Here is a 23,030-nt window from a genome sequence, read left to right as displayed (position 1 = left end):
TAGAAGAAAATAACTATGGCTGCAAAACAGTGTGGGAATCCAAATGTAAAGTTAAAAACAGAATTTGAAGGCAAAATGCTAGCTGCTTGCCCCACATGCGTAAAAATGGGCTTGGCAAACACTATGTTGAACAAAAACGTCTTCTTGCCTAGCAATGTAAAAGGGGATTGTACTGTGAAAACACAATGTATGAAATGGTTCTATTGAGCACGTTTCCTTCCAATTCAGAACAAAAATAAATACATTTAAATTGAACTTCAGTGGCTGCATGGGGGGAGGAATCCGCCCCAGACAGGTTTCTGCTGAGAGGATGACAGAAACAAAAGGGCCCTCTCAGTAGATACTAACACCCTAGTGATAATTACTAGGTTGGACAGAATCTGGTCTGGGCTGAGCCCTCTTCAATGGAATTTCCAGGACACGGACGTGCGAAGTGGAGAAGGGGAAATAAACCTTCAATCAAGCTGGAAAAACCCATCCTCCCCCTGGTGGACGTGACACTTAGTGGTAGCTGAAAAAGAAAAAAAAAATGGTCCAGTGCAGGTCAAAGGATGTCCATTTGTTTCAAAAGACTATTTTATTAAGAAACTTTGAAGACTTATCTTTGCAGCAGGACTTTGCAAAAATATTAAAGTTTAGTAGTTTAAATGTGATTTTTGTGGCTTTCAAATAAGAGGTCTTGGCTGTCAATAGCATGTATGGGACACGAACGTCAGAAGAATGTGAATCATGGGGAAAGGACATATGATGAAACGTTAACTAACAGAAATAGGCCCCATGATAGTATGTACGCACGTGTAAAGTCACAGAATTTTAGGTCGTACATTTCACACTGAAAATGACCAAAGATTATTAAATGTACAAAACAATGCCTCACAGATTGCAGGCTTGGACGGCAATGGTCTGCATAAAATATGTAACCTGTTTATGTAATTTGCTAAGAGACTTCAACTGTATAAATGTACCATTTGAGGCAAAATCGGATTTTAGCTAAAGTAATTGGGAGGTTTTTGGACATTGTAAAACTCCCATCATAAATCTGCCCTCCTGCCCTTTAGATCCAACCAGCTGAGAGCGAGGCGGAGACTAGCACCCCTGACCAATCCAGTGGGTTAGAGGTGCGTTTAGCTAAGCCTGCCCAGCCATATACTTCTATGATGTCACTAGGCATTATAAATAAGAGTCAATGACAAGACTCTAGACAGACACACACTCTTCCTGAAGTTCCTGCGCAGCGATCCTGATCTCCATCCATCTTACTGACTCCAACTATAAGGCCAAATCATTGCTGACCCTACTCCAGAGCCCACTACAAAAACCAAGCATAGCTGATTCCTAATCCAGCAAGGCCATTGTTCCAGAATCAACCCACTAATCGCCCATTAAAAAGGGGAAAGCTGTGGTACCTTTTGCATCCTGAACCAGCCTGGCTTGCTGCCCACTAACTGCATGCCCGCTGCAATCCTGCCATCCAGCTGACCTTTAGTATCCAGTGACCAGAATTGCCATCCAGCTGTCCTTGCCATCCGGTGACCAGAACTGCCGAGCTGTTTGCTGAAAGACGCGCCCGTCGTGTGGTGACCAGACCCTATTGACTGTCCAAAAATCCCAAAAACTCAAAAGTAGACTGTGAGAATAATCCCCACCCCACAGCAACACCTAGTTTACCTTGCACTGCCTTTGTCCTTTCCACTCTCTAAGTAGTCATAGTTATACCCTGGTAACTTGTAAACTGTTACAATTAACCTTGTATCCCGTCCTTAATGTGTAAGTGCTAGCGCCATCTCTTTTCAATTTCGTCTGCTGTAAATTATAAGCCCTTAGTTATATTTGGGGTAATCAAACTAATTTCCATATATTTTATTGTTCCGGTTGAGAGGTGGGGGGGGGCAATGGGACAAGGTTGACCTCGCGAATCAACCTTGGAACTTACTGTGTTACTCTTTAACAATATAGTCTAGATAATTTTGTTTTAAGTAGCATTTGCCTTTCTTTTAAAACCGAAGTTTTCACTTTAGCTGCTCTATTTTCATAAAAAAGAACCCCGCTCTACCTTCCAAATCGCTTTCAATTCACCAGCTAGAGACCTATTTTCACCTCTATATTGTCCATGTGATATATATCTACCCCCCCAGCCCAAAAACCGCACTCCAAATCAGAGTATTACACCCATTTATTAAAAACCATTTGGGCAATTTAAAGCAGGAATTGAGAAAATTGCAACTTTTCAATGTGTCATTTGGCTGCAACATGCAACTTTTCACTCCTTTTTGAATTGTATGCCCTTTGCCGATCCATTGCCTTGTGATTGCCAGTGATAGAACATACATGCTATTGTGATAAAACATATGTACATTATAATTTAACCACACATTAATTAATTATTTGTAAAATTCGAGTGTTATTTTAGGCCTTTGCTAAGGGTTTAAAGTCCGTTTTTGCATCTTATTCTGTGAGGGAAGGTCAGATTCTGAATCTGTTTTCTGTCTCTTATTCCTGACTACCTGCTGCTTCTTTCGATCCACTCAGAATATTATTGATTGTGGGATGATGGAACATTGCAGGGGAAATCTTAACTTGGGTGCTATCTTTCCTAAATCCAAAAAATGCTCCTATTCACGTGTGCTTTGTATATGTTCTAGGAGAAGGTTAATTAAGTGCATTGCTTACATTTTCATTGTTATTATCACTGCATTGGTGATTGTTGCCCCTTATTAAAATTGTATGATTTTTTTTAATTTAAAAATAAATAAAAAAATGTATTTTCACCAAAAGGCCTGGTTCCCGGTCTATGGTGACCCGGGGTATTTGAAAGAGGGGGTGTGATACGAGTAGTGTTACATCTCAAATTGAATCCACATAAAATAAGGAGAAAGGCATTTCAATTGAGCGCTACACCCTAGGCTGAGACCAAGGTGTGTGTCGCCTGATTGACATCCTTAACAGCATCCATTCAGCATAAACAGGTTCCAATCAGTGAGAAAAGGCAGCCATTTGTCACCCTGCACATTTTGCTTAGGAGAAGCCATACTTGAAATGCTAGCAACATTGTTACTTGGATCAATACCATGGGTGCATTTACATCGTTCAGTGATCCCCCCCCCCCCCCAAGGATGATGAAGATAGCCCCATTGCCACATATCCATCTGGCAAATACATTTGCTAATGACTTCTGAATACTGTCCGTCTGTGTCCCCCATGGGGGTCATAAAGACATACCACCAATAATAAGGAATCAGTATCCACAATTTTAACTGCTAAATCTGCCACCATAACATAGTCCATAGAATTGGTCTGGATGGTTCTAAGCAGTTTCAAAAGGTGTCTGATCCCAGGCAGGAGGCCACCATAAGGGCACCCACGTATCCTTTTTTTAGCAAAAATCTGGATGATATCAAAGCCATCAACATAATAAGGCTCCCGCAGCCAGGTCTCCTGCAGCATAAAGATGTGATTATCTGCTAAACATTTCACTGAGGCTCCAGTCCCCATCAGATGAGTGAACCCCCCCCCAGCCCCCTGGAGTTCCAGGAGAAAAAAGAAATCCTTCATTGGTCCTTGGTGGTTAATGCTGGTAGGGCCACTGCTGGCCATCGCAATACTATTTCGTCGATATTCGCCTCTCCCTCGGACCGACTTTCCGACTTCAGTTTTAGTGTCGGGTGGCTTTAGGATTTGCTCCCAGGGATCGGAAGACCAGGGTCAGGGGTCTCTGGGTCAATGTCCAGTTCAATGCCAAGTTTGTACATTTCGTTTTTGTAATTGCGGATCAACAGAATAGAGTCAGAGACCCTGCAGTGGATTCCAGAGATATTTGTGTTTAAGCATTTTGAGGGGTTCAATGAAAGCAATGTCTTCTGAGACGAATACCCTCAAGGAAAGTATTTGATGTAGTAAGGTGAGCAGCTCTGATCGATTGACCCACTTATCTCTCTTCTGTTGACATATTCTTTTGATGGTGAAGACAGAAGAGTCCAAATCGATCTTCCCACCCTGGCTGCGACATATCAGCAGCAAGCTTTGCAGGTGGACGTGGGGCAACCTCATGCTTTATCACCTCGGGGGTTGAGCAAGCATTCAACCTCCCTTCACCATGCCTGCTGACGGTTGTAGTTTTCACTATGGGCACAGATTCATAATCCGATACACTGCTATTCATTGACTTATCATTGGGCAAAATCCAGCTAGAGTGCCAGTTCTTTTAACCGTTCTTCGTTTCTGGCGGGCACACCACTTTTGTGCTTTTTAAAAAAAATGTTTCCCCCTGAGTGACCAGATCCAGAGAGGCAATGCCAATCTTTTTTGCCACCGAGATTTCAAAGTGGCCTTTCTGGCCTGACGTTTCTCTCTGTGTGTCTGGTAGGTTAAAGAGTGATCAAGAGCAGCCCCCGAAATGATGACTACCTCTTCTCCCATTGCTGCTTTATCAGCCACTGCCAACCCTGTACCTGCTTCTTTTGGGCAATCATTTATATGGCCATTATTCTCCAAAGATTTAGAAAGTGGAGAAGAGAGAGGAGGGGGAGGGAGAGCGGAGAGGCCGACACTTACAGGGGCCGACACTCCCCATTTATCCCCATCTGATGGGCTTTTATATGACCACAGAGCTTAAGTCAAATCTTCATTGCGAGCTGCAGACTAGATAAAAAGAATTGGATCCCTGTCAGCTGGTCCATTTGAACCAAGTGCGTCGAGAAGGGGACAGAAGTGTTCAGGTCAGAGCACATGTTGGAAGAGTTTGATAACCGGATGTCAGGGTCCCATTCCATTTGAGTGGAATCTTTAGATATCACTGATGAGGCCTTCAGGTTTCTAGTGCAAGCAGATTTCGGCTTCAGAGCACCCAGCAAATGATCCTGGACAGAATAGCAGAAGTCAAGGAGAGAGTTATTGTCTAGGTCGCCCAGGTTGGAGCTTACTTCCTGCTCTATATCACTAGGGCCCTGCAGGTCTGGGGGCTCACACACTATGTTGTTGATTTGCGCAACTACTTCAGACCCGGGAAACAGGAAAAAAGGCCGTTATTAACCCTATTAGTGCTTCATTTGTTTGAGCCATGGGTTGTAAACATGGCACAATAGATAAGGCATCAGCTATGCTCAATGTACCTGGAAATCCTTTACTCCAATCGCATTGCAGGTGCACCTTTTTCCCCATCCATTTTTTTTATGTATTTATTTCTATAGCGCGGACAGCCCACAGGCATCAGAGCACTGATAACACGAACACAAGGACAGGGACAAAAATGTAAATCCACAGGACAAAACATGAGCAGCGGGAGAGGCACCTACGGCCTAATTATGTGAATAACCAGGTTTTTAGATGTGTATTCAACAGCTGCGTGGCTTTCCTCAGTGCAAAGATTCAGAGGGAGCGTGTACCAAACTTGGGTCGTAAGTGCATCAAAAAAACGTCCCTGCCCCCTTGTTTTTTTCCCTGGGAACCACCAGTTGCTGCTGCATACCTGTTCTTAGGTCTCTGGTAGGGGCATAAGGAGTTACCCATTTCCTAAGGTAGCCGGGGCCTTCCCCTGAAGGCACTGATGCGCCACAGAAAAAGCCCTAAAACTTGGTCTGACTGCGACTGGAAGCCAGTGCAATCTCTTTCTACAGTCAGTAGTGTATTTCCTCCTTGATATATCTAAGATGATCCTGATTGCCTCATTCTGGATCCTCTGTAGCTTATTTATGCAATCGTTATTTGTTCCCAATAACAAGACACTACTATAGTCTAGCCGGGGCATAATGATGGCCCGGACTAGCACTTCCCTGTTTTCATTTAGATATAAATGGCTTTGCTTGTCTAAGTACCCTTAGATGGTAGTGGGTGTTTACGATTTCATCCACATGCACCTTGGGGCGAAGGGAAGTCTATTTGTACACACAAGGTCTTACTTTTATCGAGAATATTTAGGAGGTCCCATCTACAAGCATGGATTTATACTTTAGACTAAGCTTGGCTCTTGCCTGTGCTGAGCCAAAGATCATAAACTCTGTCTCACAGTGCTTTACAGTATCATATAGGTGATTTAGCCGAGCTGAGTCTATCGTATAGTCTCCACTGAGCTCTACCACTAGCTGGGTGTCATCTGCTTAATTTGCGAAGTACACACCCCGACTAGTCAACAGATTGCAGACAGATCTCATATAGAGATTAAAAAGGGCCGGGGACAAACATGCACCCTGTGGTACTCGATAACGTATTTCCTCTGCATTGTAGAAAGCTCCCTCCCAGCTTATTCGGGACTCTCTGTTGCTCAAAACGAGTAAAACCAATCCATGGCCTTCTTTGAGGCATCTAATATCAGGTTGTGATCAAGCAAGTCGAGCACCGCAGACAAGTCTAACAGAATTAAGAGACCCACTTTGGCCCCCTCCAGATATTCCAGCATCTGACTGGAGATCCAATAGGGCACTTTCTGTCCCATGTTGGGGGCAAAAACCTAACTGCATCGGGTGGAGCATGTTCACTTGTTCCAGATGTTGCAACTGAACTGATGCCACCATCTATCACCTTCAATAAGAATTACGAGTTGGTGATAAGGCAAAGATTATTTGGATCTTTAGGGTCACAATCAAGGGATAATAGCCACCTTCTTGATAGCATCTGGTACTGAGCAATGATGGAAGCAGTTTACAAATCTAACCAAGTAAGTAATAAAGATTGAGGAATTTTTCCAAAATTAAATTAGAGGACAGGATCCCTCCCTGACACTGGGTCGGTCTCGTGGTTTTCAAAAAAGCCTCCATGCTGGTATCTGTCGGACTGAAATTGGAAAACGTGTTCCATATTGTCCTTTGTAACAGAACGGGTAGCATGTTCTAATGAGACGCCCAGAGTCATGGAGAATTTCGCTCTGGTTGAGCTCATTTTCTTTGCAAGCGCCTGTTAGACCGTGGTAAAATTTTCCCTAGATAGTGTATGCATATTTCTTTGTAGTATTGGTTTCTATAAGTTACAGTATATTTCAAATAGTTTTTTGAATTGTTAGCTGCATTCTCCATTTCTTTGTTATAAAATGATTGTTTCTCCTCCAGGATCAACTTTTTGTAAGTTGTTTGTAATGCGTCCCATAACATCTTATTTGTCTCTGTCCGGTTTTTCTCCCAGATGCGTTTGGCATGTCTTTTTCTCTGCCCGAGTGTTAGTAAGTCATGTGAAAACCATGCTTGCTGGTATTTTTCTCTCTAACAAGCTTGGTCTTCAGTGGGTCCATTCTGTCCAAAAAGCCTGTTAGATAGTCATTGTAAAGTTTTATTAGCATCTATGAGAGATCTAGATCTCTACAAGCGGTCATTATGCACCTCTTCCCATTGAAGAAGAAATTAAACTGTGAAGGTAACCTGGCCAGGAACCCCGTGATTTAGTTTCTTGTGCTGCTTTGCAAAATGCTCTCGTTCTCAGTGCTTCAAGTGGGCCGGAGCAGATCCCCGGCAGTATCCAAAAAGTGAGGCAGAGTGGGGCCCTGCCGGGGCCCCTCTCGGTCCCACCACGCCATCACGGGTCATTATCCCACCACAGCAGCGACGGGAGATGAGCCTGCCACCATGATTGAGGCAGCTGTGACTGACAGAAGTGACAACCAGCCACAGTGCTGCGCAAACTGTTTGAGCGACGCTGTGGCTGGCTGACAATCGTCAGTCACAGCTGCTTGCAGGAAACAGTGTCTCCAAACTGTAACTTACTTTCCTGACCTCTCGCAGTGGGTCAAGAGACAAAGTTACAGTTTCTTTGTTGCGTGGGGGCAGAATCATGCCTGCACCCCCTCAGCAGGTCACCCAGGTGTCTTTGAACCTCGGCTCACCTGGGGGCTGTGTGCTGCAGATTCGATCACTGAGCCCACACTTGAACAGACCCGGTTTATTTATTTATGCATTCTTTGTCGGATACGTGTATCCAACAAACAATGCATAAACAAATAAACCGTGTCGTGGTCTGTTCCTGCTCTGCACACAAAGTGATTAATTTATGAATTGTTTGTTGGATACACATATGTGACAGACAATGCATATATAAATAAATAAACCAGGTCTGTTCAAGAAGTGACACTAAAGGTGCGAGAACAGAGAAAGGAACAAGGGGATAACGGTGAAGTAAGGTGAGAGGGTGGGAGGAAAAAGAACAGAGGGAAAAGTAGGAGAGGACATGAGAGTGAGCAAGAAAAGTGGTGAGAAGAAGAGATGCAAAGAGGGGAACGGAGGGAGGGAGATAAAAGGAAAGGAAGCTGGGAAGGAGAGAAAATAGCAAATTGATGAAAAAGATAGATAAATAGGGAAAAGCTGTGGTATGCAGGGAAAAATAAAAAGAGGAGAGGGAGGTAGGGAGGAGATCCAGAAAAGCATAAGAAAAACAGAGAAAATAGAGAGGAAGAAAGGCGAGCATGGGGAATGAAGGAACAAAAAAAATTAAGGAGCAAAGGGAGGAAAAAGAAGGAGAGGAACTATGCAGTGAGAAAGTTGGAGCATGGAAAATACGAGAGAAAATGGCACAGGAATTACTAACGAAGTAGAGGAGCATATTAATGAAGAAAGGTGAGAGCGAAAAGGGGAGAAGCAAAGAAACGAGAAAAGCGCGAGGCAGTGGGATGTCGTAAGGAGAGGAAAAATGGAGAGCAATATTCCAATGGTATAGAGAAAGGGAAATGTGAGAGAAAATAAAGGGAGGAAAGAGGGACACAACGGAGTCGAGGGGTGCATACATTAGGGAGAAAATGATCGAAAGAGAATGAAAAGCAGGAAAGAATCACAAGAAAGTGACATAAGATGATGTTACGGAAGAAAGAAAGAAAGAAATTAGGTAAAGGAAAAGGAGGAGAAAGTGTCAAAGGTTAGAATGGAGAAGAGGGGTGAAGGAATTAGAGCAGAACAGGAGAGGAAAGAAAACATGGGTGTGAATATAGAAGGAGAAAAGAAGGAGGAGAGGAGAGATGGAAGGAAAGGAAATATAGGGGTGAGACTGATGAAGAGGGGTGAAGGTTAGAAAGAGGAGAGGAAAGGAAAGACAGAAGGATGGAAGGAGAAGATGGACAAGGGTGAGAATGCTGAAAGGGGTGAAGAAATGGAAGAGAAGGAGGACAGATGGCAGAAGAGGAAATAAAGGGTGAGACTGGTGAAGACGGGCGAAGGTTTAAAAAGGAGAGGAAAGGAAAGACAGGATCAGAAGGGAGCAGAGGAGTGAAGCAATGAGAGCAAGGAAAGGGAGGAAAAGCAAGAAGAAAGGTATGACAGGTGGGATAAGGGATGCAGTGAGCGTGACTTGTAAAAGTGTAATTGAAAAGTTCTTTTATATACTGCAAGTTTGGTTTGTATTGTTGGTTTAAAAATTAATAAAATGTTTAAAAAAAGAAGAAAGGTATGACAGGGAGCCTGGAGAAGAGTTAACTGACAAAAGATACTTCTTGAAACCGCAGTCTGACCTCATACACGCGTAGGCAGGCTCATCGCACAGGCACTCAACAACTACATGCCGGTTTCTTTTTGGTTTTCCTTGAACCTGGATTGTCCCCGCAATCTTGTTAGTATTTTGATAGGCTGAAGTGTTTGGTCCCGCACATTTCCTGTACAGCCTATCATCTCAAAAAGTTCCACCTGTGCATTCCTCTTCCGATGCGCACAGCATTCATGACACAGAGAAACACCCTGGCAGGAGAATTGCTAGCAACACATCGAGAGTTGTGTGACACAGCATGGCCATCCTCAATCATCAAGCCCATGCTGCCACCCCAAAGCCCCCAGCACCAGTTTACCTCCACTTTGGTCATTTGATACGGTAAGTGGGGCCACTTCCAAGGTTCTACATGGTTGCTCTTGCTCGGCTACCTGAACAACTACTTCAAAGAACTTTTGGAGGCGTTTGCAGGTGTATCCGACAAACAATGCATAAATAAATAAACCTGGTTGTGCGATGAGCGGCAACAGTTCTTGGGTCACAAGGCCTCACCTGCATACACAACCCGGTTTATTTATTTACTTGTGCATTGTGTGCCCGGTGCACAGGCCGATTTATCTATTTAGTTTGTACCAAGCAGACTGTGTTGCGATATGCACTTAGTTATATAGGCCAGACCATGTTTACATGTTCGTCATTAGGCCATGCCCATCATGTCTTAGACCACGCCCATCATGCAAGCCACACCCCTCAATTTCTTACTCCAGTTAAAGCACTGCTCGTTCCCTCTCCTACTTGGGAGGAAGGACCTCTTGTCAAAATAAAGGAGGGTGGTGCAGGGGATGTGAAGGTAATTGATCGAAAGAAGCTGCAGGTGAGAAAGCTTCCCCCAGGTTAAGGGTTCTCACTCCCTTACTTTGAGTCTTTCAGCTGCTGCAGACTCTCCTCACCCTGGCACGGGTAGTATCCCGCTCGTCTTGGAAGAAAGACGACACAAAGCAACAAAGGTTTGAATCCCAGGTCTGCATTTAGAAACCTCTTCGGTATTAAGCGTGTTATAAATAACCAAGTTTACATTATACATGCACGCTATTGAAATCAAGTTGCAGAAAAAAGCAATGCCCCGATTGTGAAAGTCGAGCCATGCAATATGTACATAAATAGACGTTGCTTGAAAGATAAACATATGGTTGTAAAATAGGTTATTTCCGATGCCAGGGGATTACTTTGTGTACAGTGCACACCCCAGTGTTGTGGCAGAACATTTCAGCGTGCGTTTTTTGGCGCAGCAATAATTAAACTGTCCAGAGTTAATTTGCAAGCATTCTGCATATCACAGTTGAGGCATGTTCTCCAATCCTATTGCAAGCAACTGGAAATATTTCAGCTAACCTGTAACGAACTTTAGAATAGATCACATGTGTAGACCAACTTTGGGAAGAAGTATGCTTGCAAAAGTGTTTGCCACATCCTGCATGAATCCCCTAAAAAGAGTCGTATGGAACGAGGCTTAAAGAAGATGTGAACACACGACACATATCTGAATCGACTACAGGCCTTGTGTATGCTTCAACCCTTTTTTTGCAGTACTTTTCATACGGTTGGAATTAAGCAACACATCATCAATCACACAGTGCAGCAGATGTTTGTGCCAAAGAAGTGCTCATCGATTTTCTTTCCCAGAATAGAGAACGTCCTCATTAAAGCTGCATCAACCAGAGCAGAGCAGTTGGAAATCTTTCAGGGTCAGTACATGCTGTAAACGAACAATGGAAACCTACCATAGTTGCTGGGGATTAGTCCGGTTCTGCCTTTACATGTGCCCTTCCACCAATTTGTGTCGCTCTAAGAGGGAAAGTGGGAATGATGAGTACTGCACATATAAAACACTGCACTTTCAACACATGTGTGGGTAAGAAATATAAAGAAAAGTAGCTCACCATATCTGCAATGTAGATTATGTCCCCTTCTTCAAAGTACAATTCATCAGGCTGGGGGAAGAAACACATGTCATTAGCACACGGACATCGTTACTGACCTCCTCTCAACCATTCAGAATGTTCAGAGAGCAGTCAATTACTACTATTAGTACCCGGCGAGGTCGCAATCAGAATGAAAGAGCCATTCTGATTGTCCCTCGTCGAGTCATTACCCAACCTACTTCTATTTATAATGGATGTTAGTAGTTTATACACATCGATCCCACACAACCAAGGAATTGAGGCACTGGAGTGGTTCCTATTGAAACATACAAAAGTGGAAATCCAAAAAATCTTTGCAATAGAATTGATTAATATAATTTTATACAACTACTTTAGACTCAATGGTCAATCTTTCTTGCAAACATCAGGAACGTCCATGGGCTCATCCGTAGCACCTTCCTATGCAACATATTCATGTATTACTTTGAATGTACTAGACAATTCGATTTGGAAACAAAAAATAAAAAGTTGGTACAGATACATCGACAAAGTTTTTGGTATTTGGATAGGGACAGAAACGTAACTTTTACTGTTCTGAGAATACCTCAATAATTATAACGACAGGATCAAACTAACTACGGAAATTGGCAAACCAGCCATCAACTTTCTTGACTTAACAATCGAGATCTCGAATGTTGGATTGAAAACCCGTATTTACAGAAAACCTACCGATATGAACAGCATTCTTCATTTTTAAAGCTTTCACCCTAAACATCTAAAGGAAAATTTACCATATAGCCAGTTACTTTGGCTGAAGCGAATTACCTCAGAGGCGGACAAATTACAAGAAGAATACACGACTATGAAATCAAGATTCAAAGATAGAGGTTTCCCAGATGAGCTTATCAACAAAGCAATATTAAGGACAGAAGCACATAGTTGTGAAGATCTACTAGATCCTAAATCAAAGGAGGCAAAGAACAATCTGACACACACTTTGAAATACTCTAGCCAGAGTTTTCAAATAAAACGGATAATACACAAAAATTGGGATATAATCAAATCAGATCCACAATTGAACAAACTTTTTCCGGACCCGCGATGATTGCGTACAAAAGGTGTAGATTTTTTAGACAGTGATCAAAGCAGAAAAACGCAAACCATCCAAACAAACCGTTCTCACCAGACCGAAAAACGGCACCCACCCTTGTTTGAACTGCCAACATTGCTCCAACATTATAAAGGGAGATCATATTCGACATGCCAACACTGGCAAAAAGATCCTACTGAGACATTACGCCACATGTGATTCCAAAAACGTTATCTAAGCCTTACGCTGTCCATGCGGAAAGTATTATGTTGGAAAAACATCTAGAAAAACCAAGGAAAGATGGACGGAACACAAGTCAAACATCCAGGCCAAAAACCTCAAATCACCCTCTACAGACATTTTAGAAACCATAAACACAATGTTGCACAAATGAGAGTACTCATTTTGGAAATCCTACACCTTCTCCCAAGAGGAGGAGATCTACAGAAAATGTTATCTCAGAGAACATTTTTGGATTCACTATTTGGACTCACCGAGTCCTCTTGGTATGAATGAAGACTATTATTTGGGCCCATTCCTTTAATCAGAAAACCAGTCCTTTAAACTAATTTCATATAACTTTTGGATACACAAATTAGGCTGAATTTTCAGAAAGGTGAAAAAAAACCTCCGATTTTCTCTAGACTAGGTGGTGAAAAATGTATGGACTATGGATAGTTTTTATGAATCTAGACTGTGGGTCCCTATGAGGGAACAACCACAGCCAAAGTGATTACTAACCACAAAATTGCTTTACATACTGACTACTTTTTGGGTTACTCTGTGCTTATTTGATATATTTTAGATAAATATGAATACCTATATTGTGGTCGCTATCTAGTCAACTCTATATACTGTACCTGATTCTGTTTGAAACATAAGAATGTAAACCCTTTTGGGACAGCAGCGTGGGTATATAGGCACTATATATAGCTTACCTAATCCTTGCCACCCTTTTTGGGCGATAACCCTGATGCCGAGTGCATTGGCTTATCCGACGGTTACAGCATGATCATTATTTCCATGTTGTGAAATACCTATTGATAGACTTATATTTTGGGCTGTTCTCCTTTACTGCCGGGACTTCATTTTTCTTAGCCTCAGGGCTTTCAACATTGAAACTACTGACCATCCATGGCTACCCGGTTACCTAGCCATTTGAATAGCTTTATTGTACTTTACTTACCGGATCGTACTTGCACTTTAAAGGTCCCGCTGACCTAATTCTCTCTAACTGGGATGACGCATGCGTTTTGTGACGTCATTGTCTCTAACACGCATGCTCATTTTTTTCGTCATTTAAAGAACAGTATTTTTACTTTCCATCTAGTCCCATATGTGGATTCTTAGTGAACCATATGGTTTATTCCTTTTATTGATTTGAAGAGCTTGTTCTCTCTTCTTTATTTTATTCTGGCATACCCTTTTTTTGAATTTAGACGACGCATGCGTGTTATGATGTCATTGTTATGACGCTAACGCGCATGCTCGTTTCTACGTCACTATGGTGACAGTACATAAGAGCACCTGGTTCAGTGGAACCTCCTCCAGCGGATGCGGTCTCCTGGTGTAGCGCTCTGTACTCGAATGGGTTATATGTTTTGAAGTAAGTTTTTCTGACTTTATTACATACTCTTATTTGGCTTTCTAACCTTTTACTAAGTCCTTCTATTGTTTTCTCCATTAGGTCCCATTGACGGACATTCTCTACAAACTAGCCTTTTTACATTGGATGAAACTTGTGTTGGATCCATTATCTGCAGCTTACTGGCTCCATCTTTACTAGCACTAATGGAGTGACACGTCCCTCTTTTTTTTTAAAAGTGTACTATTTCTAGCGATTTAGCTACCATGATTTTATCTAACAGCCGAATAATTACCTTGGTGAGAACTAGCATACCCTGGTCTACTTAGTCCCCGCATTAGGGCTTTTTCGAACTTGCATCTAATTTATAAGTGTCGCCGACATTAGTACGGTTGAGAAATTTATGTTTCTTAAGATCCTCTACCCTTGGGTATAAGTGATATTGCGTTATTGTAGCATCTTATTGGGATTTTGAGTATACTTATCCTTACTCCTCATCATATTCACAGATCCTTCAGTACATGGTACTGTACCATCATTACCTTCCAGAAATCTGTCTGATGTATTTGCCAGAATCTTGTCCTTTTGAAGATACCTGCTATTTTTACTTTGAGAAATCACAAGGTCAGTTCTCAATCAATTCAATGATTTATTTATGATACTCGCCGTAAATAAGGTTTCCATGTATCTTCATTAAAAAATGACCAACACAATAAACTAGATTTAAGAATATGTTTTGTTGACTGTATGAAATTATGTATCTATTGTACTGATAATTGACTGTACTGTTAACTGGGTACTAGAATATATATATATATGCATCTTCTTTTTGTAGAATTATTATGGAATGTTGTTATTTGCCCCTGATGAAGAGTGAATTCTCGAAAATGCGTTGGGCCAACTTGTATACAATAAATTCTGAAGATATCTTGTGAGATAAATACCGTTGTTGAATGGTTCTTTGACTGGATTATAACATGTTTAAACTTCTTCATGGTTTAAATTTGCTTTCTAGAAAATGTTTAGAAATCTTTACATTTTCAAGTTTGGGATTTTGAGTAAGGGATACTTATCCTATTTACTTGCTCACAATCTAACATTACCCTTGGTTAAGTAATTGACCTGTTTATACAGATATTGGATAGTGTGCAGGGGACGGGAGTTGTGATAATATTGGGAACAACTTCCTTTCTTTGTTCAATTGCCAACCTAGACGTCAAGGTTGAGACTATCTCCCGCGCACCTCAAATTACTCTAAGAAATCGTTAGATTTTATTTATTACAAAATCTTTATTTTAGTTACAACATAGGTGTGCCCAGTGTTTTATATCTACAAATGGAAGCATGGCCAAGGGTGTTCCATTTAAAGCGATGACGGGACTACTGGACTTGATAGTTATGAGGAGGGGGATTCTAATGGTGCCTTGGAAAGTTCTATCTTAAAATGTGGTGCTTCGTATCTGGTTGTCCCTCGCACCCCCAACTCGCAGAACCAGAAGTGAGGCTTCCGTTGATGGAGAAAGTGTGGGCGTCTGAAGTGGTTTTTAGGAGGGGTGGGGCAAAGACATGTGGCCCCGGCCAGGTTGCGCAACACAATATCTCTAAACAGAACACAAATCTGGAGATTTGCATTAAAGCAAAGCATTATGAGAACAATTTTAAATGTTTAACATGTTTTACAGTGATTCAGTGAGAAAACCTTTAAGTGAATAATGGATTCTTCTGTTTTGATTGGTCACAATATTCACCCTAATAAAGAGAGGCCTATAAATTGCAGAAAATACATGCCTGTTTGAATAGCTGCAAAACTGTATGTGAGGCTTGGGCAGTCTCCAATACTGAATTTGCTGAAAGCTTGTTGAAGAGAAACTAGCAGACTGCTTTCAGAAGACTAGCGGCGCTTCGTGCCGAGTCTTCTGAAAGCGGTCTGCTCAATGAGACAGTTGATCTGCGAGAGCAGTGTCTGGGAGCCCCTGAATCGGGGAGAGGAGCGCTGCTCCGTCTTGTTCTGGCACATTACCTGCGCTAAATAGAACTGTGCTGAGGGTGTGTTGGGATACTTCAATTTACCATTAGAGCAGATAAGTTGTTTTGGGCAAAAAGAAAGCCAATCTGTAACGTGCACATCTTACATCTCTCGCCCTTTTTCTAATCCCCTGACTTCTTCACTCCTTCATCATAAGGCTGGAAAAGTGTACCGGATGTTAATCTAGAAGTAATCACGTGCCCCAACCATAGAAACTTGCTTAAATCGGTTTCCAACTTTCTACAAGCAAAACGCCACAGAAGGAAAGAAAATGTGAAAAGCCATACTTACAGTTCTTGGCTCAAAGGAATACAGTGCTCGGAAGACCTTGACCTGACCTGAAACACAGAAAGAAAAGCCGATATTTAGCCTACATTGACCGTCTGTGTGAAGGCACTTTCTACAGTAATTCGGTTTCAAACACTGCACAGGACAGGAAGAAGTCATAAGCAATGGGCCTTGTACCACTAACAGCTAAAAAACACTACCCAGACGAACTTTATTATTTATTTTATAAGATAATTGTGAGCAACATTATCAGGTAGGGGCTCCCTTGGTCGCACAAAAGATCATCAATCAGAGATGACAGGAAAGGCTATAATATGCACAGGACACGTAACATCCAAGTCAAAACAACCATACAGCTTGTACATTTTTCATTAACAATACAAAAGTAATTTCATAAAAGTGTGCAGCGTGCATCAACATTCTTCAAGAGTATGCTTCAGTACGAAAAAAATTCATTTGCAGAATACAAACTCAAGAAGGGGCCCATGTTTTAGGAACTTGTGGCGGTATCAGACACCGAGCTGGAAATTCTTGACATTGTCCACATTTCCCAGAACTTCAGTAACCGAAATGTAAGTTGAGAACCATCTGGGGTCCTTCTAACGGCAGGCTACGAGAAGCTTAGCAGCGTTCACAAGGTGCATCAATAACAATCTACAAAGGCTGGATAGCAGATACACCCCTTCTTCCACACAGTCAACCAAAATTAGTATGAGGCGTTCCATAGCTACACATCTTGATTTTAGACAGGATCTCCTTCCAATTTATCTATGCTTCAGCACATGGCCACCAATTGTTCCCAGCAGCCTCTGCAGAACAATGGAGTTTGTGAAGTGTGGAATCTCTAGAGATGGCGTCGGGAAAATGGCATCCGAGAAAAAAATGTAGGGGCACACTGTTGCACATAGGGGATTTCGGCAGCACACTCGACCATGTGGCGAGACCAGCTCTCACAGCTAATTTCAACTCGAAGATATCCCTCTGACCCCAACATAGTTTCTCACTCCAGTCACTCCCATTCTACGAGCCGGCCCTTAGCCATACCCTCCATACATGATGGTTGTCTTTTGCCCGCCTCACGTGACAGGGATTTCAGAGCCAATAAAAAAAGTTATAACAGAAGCTCTCCGTTTCCCCAATGGTGAATTTAACCTTTGCCTCTTCAAAGGGTATCAAACAGTCAGAGGATACGGACAGAACACCTTGTACTCAGGCTCTGCATTTCGGATTTACCATGCCCAATTCAATATTTATAGCATTAGGAGACACAAAACAAACATTCAATTAATGGAACAGAACCGCAATACAAATTTTCAGCAAAAACACCATCCAAAATAGATATTCTAAATCAAACTATTTCTTTCCCTTAAGATACAAGCTCTCATTAAATATTTAGCAACAGCAAATACAACTATAGGATTATATGATCTTTTACATAATGCTGTTGCCAACAGAACATGCCGTACATTATGCTCAATAAAACATGGTTTCAAATAGAGCACTCTATGCATCTTATATAATGGGCAAGCTAAGAGAAAATGCACTTAATCTTCAGTCATATTTAAACAATGTGCAGTTTCTGTTACAGCAGCATTCAGAAAGTTTGTTTAAATTGCAACTTCCAGGATACCTATCCTCAATTTAACAAATAATGAGCCAGAAAGTTGAGGCATATTATAATCCAAATATTGCTCAGACCCAAACGTGATTTTAAGTGTCCGATATCTTACAGTTAGATGTGTTTTATTCAAAACAGTCAATATATGCTAAATTTGTTTCAAAGAAAAAGCTATTTTTATTAGTGAGCTGGTCTAGACCAGGCACCCTCATTGTATTTTCTCAAAATTGGATTACTCCAGATTCTTATCTATTAAAAAACTGGTTTCAAAATTAATAACCAATCAACACTGAACACCAATCAATCAACAAAGCTCGTTTCTATGTGCAGAGGAACGATAGGAGTAGAAATTGGCAACCAGAATATGTTCAGGAGAATATTCTGATACATATTCATGAATATTTTCTGAAACCGATAGCATATAAGTTGGGCTACACCCCCAAAGTTCAGAACTGTAAATAGAAGCATGGAACGCCTGAGACGCATAAACCTTCAACACGGGCAGCATTGCTCCATATCTGTGTTCTTTGAAAAATCTAGCAACCTCAAGCTGTATTTAATTAATGTTGGGTTAGGCTTGTCAACTTGGGAATTCCATTTACAATTATCCATAAACCTGGTAACCCAGTAGTCATTCTTTTTACTTGTTCAATCTTTCCGCCATCATAATCTAGAACAAGTCTCGTATTCAACCCCATTCCCAATCCCTCCCACCCCCGGTCCTCTAAATTTTGGTTTGGGTGGTGTTAATTTCAGGACCATTATTCTCACAAAGTTCTTGAAAAGAGAACACATTGTTTTTAAAGCAACGAACGTCAGTACCAGCGTATAATAAAAGTGAGAGTTTACTTGCTCCCAATGTTGGAGCATCTGATGGTGTGTTCAAAAGTAGGTCTGCAATATCATTAATAAAAAAGGAAAAAGTGTTGTCGCTAGCACACACCCTTGGCATACCCCATTTTCTATAGGGAACCAGGCTGAGATCACACCAGATAGACCTATCTTACTGCTGCTTCATTGTTAACAGTACAATGGATAAGGTGCCTCAAATCGAGGATGGGGTATGCATAGATTCCTTAATATCGCCACAGTTAGAATCGAGGGTCGCCATCAAAAGTGGTTTTGAAAACAATAGAACATACACTGTTAGTTTTCTTTAAATCATTTTTATGAAATGAGAAGAAGACAAAAACTTAGGTTGATTGTGCTCAGACCTGACTGAAAGCCTGCTTGTAGGTGACGTCTAATATTGTTATCTTCTATTCATGTCTCTAATCGACCCAGAATTACCTTGGCAGAGATTTTTCCTACCATGTCCAATAATGAAATTGGGTGATAATTAGAAGATATCCCTCTCCTGACTGGTTTTATAAAGCAGAACTATCTCCGCCTTTGACCAAGACCTTGGTATCAAGGCGGAAGCTACAGTTGCGTTAAGTAGACTTAGAAAAGAGGCCCAGATTTAGGTTTGCTTTTAAGAACTTCTGCAGAAGCATTTTCTGCTCAGAAATTGACATGGATACCTCAAGGGAAAACAATTATGGCCATAATGGTGGGGGTGACTACTGTAGATGGACCATAAATATTACCAGTTCCATATCAAAACAGTACCCCTTCCAACACGGACTGAAGTCAGGGTTACAGCCGATCGGAGAAAATTGACCCAACCCCAGTTTCCTTGATCACTACTCTATCCTAGTAAAATAAGGGCGTTTCTGATGGAGGGGATGATCAAAGCCTAAGCCTACTTCGCCCGTTCATGAACAGGGGACTGTAAAGAGGCATCTTCGTAACCTGAAACCCCACTTGTTCCTATACATGCAACCAGTTCTGAATGTGGGAGATTCCTTTTAAGGTCAGGAACCCAAGCCCACCCAACATAGTGGAACAAAGGTGACAATTCTCTCAGAGAGGTGGATCCAAACAGTCAACCATCCAGGTTGTCACCAGTGCGGGGGAATGATCGAAGAGGACTTGAAGCCCAATGACAAGTTCTGACATGCAGGGAATCAAGGATGCGGACAACAGAATTAAATCGATTGTTGAGTGACCCCGATGAATATGGAAGGGGAAAGTACAGTCCCTCTCCTCAGGGAGTTGTAATTGCCATACCTCAAACCAAACCTAGCTCCATTAAGAATCTTGCCCAAATCAGTACTTTTTCAAAAGCACCTGGGGAGTGGGCCATAGATTTGTCCATCAATGGGCCAGGAACCACATTAAAGTTGCTCCCTATAATCTTATGAGCAAAGGAAAACGCAGCTTTCCGGAAAGGAAATCTTTAAAAAGTCATTTTGGAGCACGTAGCCAAATGCCAAAACAGCAGACCAGCATTAGTCTGGAATCTACCCGCTGGATCCTTAAAGATCTGTACCTTGAATAAAGCTACATCATTGGCCACTAAAATGGCAATGCCTCGCTTCTTTACGCTACAACCAGCAGAAACTTGTAAATGGAAGTTTAATAGAGGCAATGCTCAACACGAGGACACGGGTTTGTCTCCTGCAGCATAGCTATTTAAACTCCCACAATATGCAGTTGTGATAAAATGCTCTTGCATTTTATTACGGAATTTAAACCCTGTCCATTCAAAGTTACATTTGCAGTCTGCGAATTAAAGACGGGTCCATTTACAGATTTGAGTTCAAGATACAAGCTATCCAATAAAGGAGAATAGATTGCTCACACCAAGGAATACAAATATCAAATAAAGAAACTACGAGGCTATAATCGTAATTCACTATGTCCCCGCCCTCAGTAACCCTTAGAGAAAGATTTAGATAAAAAAACAATAATAAATGCTACTCCCCATCCCTCTGCACAAAATAAGAAAAAAAGGAAAAAGGGAAATTGTGCAAGCACAAAACCACAGGCTTACAGATTCAGCCAAAATCAACTCCCTAACAACGAACAGCCCCTGGACTTGGGTGCCTGTCCCTGTGAAGGCGACTTTAAAGAAGGAGGAACAAAGATGATCATGGAGCAAAATATGGTGGCGTTTGTCACTTGAACTAGGGCTATATGTTCCAAAGAATTGCTAGTAAGTGTTATGAAAGATTTCCATTTATGTGTAATTTTCCCTCCAGTTGTGAACTCCCCAACTTTTTGCTTTGTTTAAACACCATAGTCTGACTTTACCAGAGGAGCCCAGCCTTCTTCTGCTCTCCTCTGGGCTTGTCGCTCACTTTTAATGGGGAAACTGACATGCCCTTTAGACATTCAGTACAGGGAGACTTTGTTCCCTTAGTCCTTTCCAATGTTGCAGCTTTTCTGCAACATGTAACAAGTGTACAATGTACCTTCCAGTACAGTGGACTTGGGTCTAATAGTAATTTCCAAAGGCCCTAGATACTCTCAAAGGATCTTTTAGGAAAAGTGCAGATGTGCCTTGGACAGGGCTGGTGGTAGCTTATCATTTCGTATATTTTTAACCCTTTCCTGCCAAGTAAACCGTGGTTACCGCGTTTGGCACGAACAGGTGGCCTAGCTCCAAAATGGCCATGCCACGAGGTTGTTTGTGCTGTCCTGTGGCCAGCTTGCCCCTTCACCTTCCCCAGGTCGAGCCGACCCGGGTCAGTCCTCATTTGGGCATGCATTCTCCTGCAAAACGCCAAACTTTTGCAGGCTTCTGCATCCCTTGTGTGTGTGTGTGCCTCCAGGATGTGGGCTGGAACGTCTGGTTCCAATACACATCCTCAGCGCGAGAGAGTCTGAGGTGCTGTGAATGCCCAGGATCACCATGGTCCGTGATTGGTCCACGTATGGTATGCCTGTATGGGAGCAGATCTCCCATTGTGTCCTCTTTGTTTTGGCACAAAGGAGATTTTGGATAAGAGAAGGCCCCTTAACACCCATACCATGTCGATCTCTGGAGTTATCACTGAACGAAGGATAGGATCCAAGTATCCAGAAACTAAGAAGCAGAGTCGAGGAACCGCTGGGGACCTGATGGAAGGTTTGGCACCCTGAGCCCGCTGTCATCCCGTGGGACCCGTCTGCATCTTGTTGCCCTAGAAGCTTTGCGAAGACGCTTTGACCCATTGGAATAGTGAGACCATTTTTTTTTTGGCACCTTCATCAAACCCTGCAAGTAAGCCTTCTCTGAAGTGTCCCTGGGCCAACCAGTGGGCTGACCAGTTTACGCAGACTCCTTGCCCTGATATCGCTGCTGTTTTGGGGAGACACTCGAAACTTGGTACTTTGCTAGCTCTGTGTTCATGGCACTCTCCCACCGAATTTCGTACACTTGGCGTTCCCAGGTCTGGAGTAAAGTGAGTGTGCCCGAACCGGAGTATAGGCGGTTACCGTGTTGCCCAACCGTGGTGACGAACTAGGCAGGTGCTCTGCATTTGTTCCCCTCTTGCCCATGAAGCCTTCTGCAGCGAAACTGGCCTAATCCATCCACCAGGAGCCGAGAAATCGCCACTGTCCCGTTTGGGAATCATTGCTGTATCTTCGTCGCTGAAAGCCGCGGAGCCGCCAAATTGCTGCACTTGAACCTGCTACCAAAGTTGACTCGACTGCTGAAGTTTGGTCCGGAGTGCACCGGGGGTCGGTGAGTAATCGCAACCTTAATCTGTGGACTCCAGCGCCTCCATCCATTTTTACGCACAAGTGGCCCCTGAGGGCCTCTCTCCATTCCACTGCTAGTGCAAACTAGTGAACTATTCCCAATTCTTGGAATCGACTCTGCCCTCAAGTGGAGGCCCTCCTCGAATAGTGGGAACCTATTCTTCATTACCTCACGCACCTTCCTGAGCTGCTACAGACCCTAGAAGGGACCATGTTTTGCCCATCTGCATTACCGCGTGCGCCAGCATTGCAAGTACATTTGAGCAATAGGCTCCACTCTTCTTAGGGATTGGACTGCCTCTTAGTTAAGAGTGTGTTGGATGCAGAAGGGACTAAAGAGTACTTGCACTGCCAGTTTCCTTCCCCTTTAAGGTTGTGGACCCATTTCGTGCATTAACCCTTTAGACCCCATTGGTCTTGTATATATGTATTTAGATAGGATTGTGTTGGCTTAAAAGTATTACTGTGATTTGATTTGTGTGTTGAAACTCAAAGGCCTTGAAATAAATGTATTTGTATTTTTAATATATATACCTGACTGG

At 42.4% G+C, this 23,030-nt stretch overlaps 1 protein-coding gene across 1 annotated transcript in view; it reads right to left on the bottom strand.

The window, feature by feature from the left end:
* The window catches only part of OSTF1 (osteoclast stimulating factor 1), a 175,236-nt gene that overhangs the window by 58,151 nt on the left and 94,055 nt on the right, over positions 1-23,030 (bottom strand). The window contains exons 2-4 of the mRNA XM_069625839.1: positions 16,302-16,348; positions 11,328-11,378; positions 11,169-11,232 (exon numbers count right to left, since the gene is read on the bottom strand). Of these exons, the coding sequence (XP_069481940.1) occupies positions 11,169-11,232; positions 11,328-11,378; positions 16,302-16,348 (162 nt within the window). The remainder of the gene's footprint in view (positions 1-11,168; positions 11,233-11,327; positions 11,379-16,301; positions 16,349-23,030) is intronic.

Source organism: Ambystoma mexicanum, chromosome 6p (genome assembly GCF_040938575.1).
Source record: "Ambystoma mexicanum isolate Mex_15411 chromosome 6p, UKY_AmexF1_1, whole genome shotgun sequence".
In the NCBI taxonomy this organism is placed as follows: domain Eukaryota; kingdom Metazoa; phylum Chordata; class Amphibia; order Caudata; family Ambystomatidae; genus Ambystoma; species Ambystoma mexicanum.
Note: the sequence above shows the minus strand (reverse complement) of the source record. Positions and strands in the feature narration are given on the sequence as shown.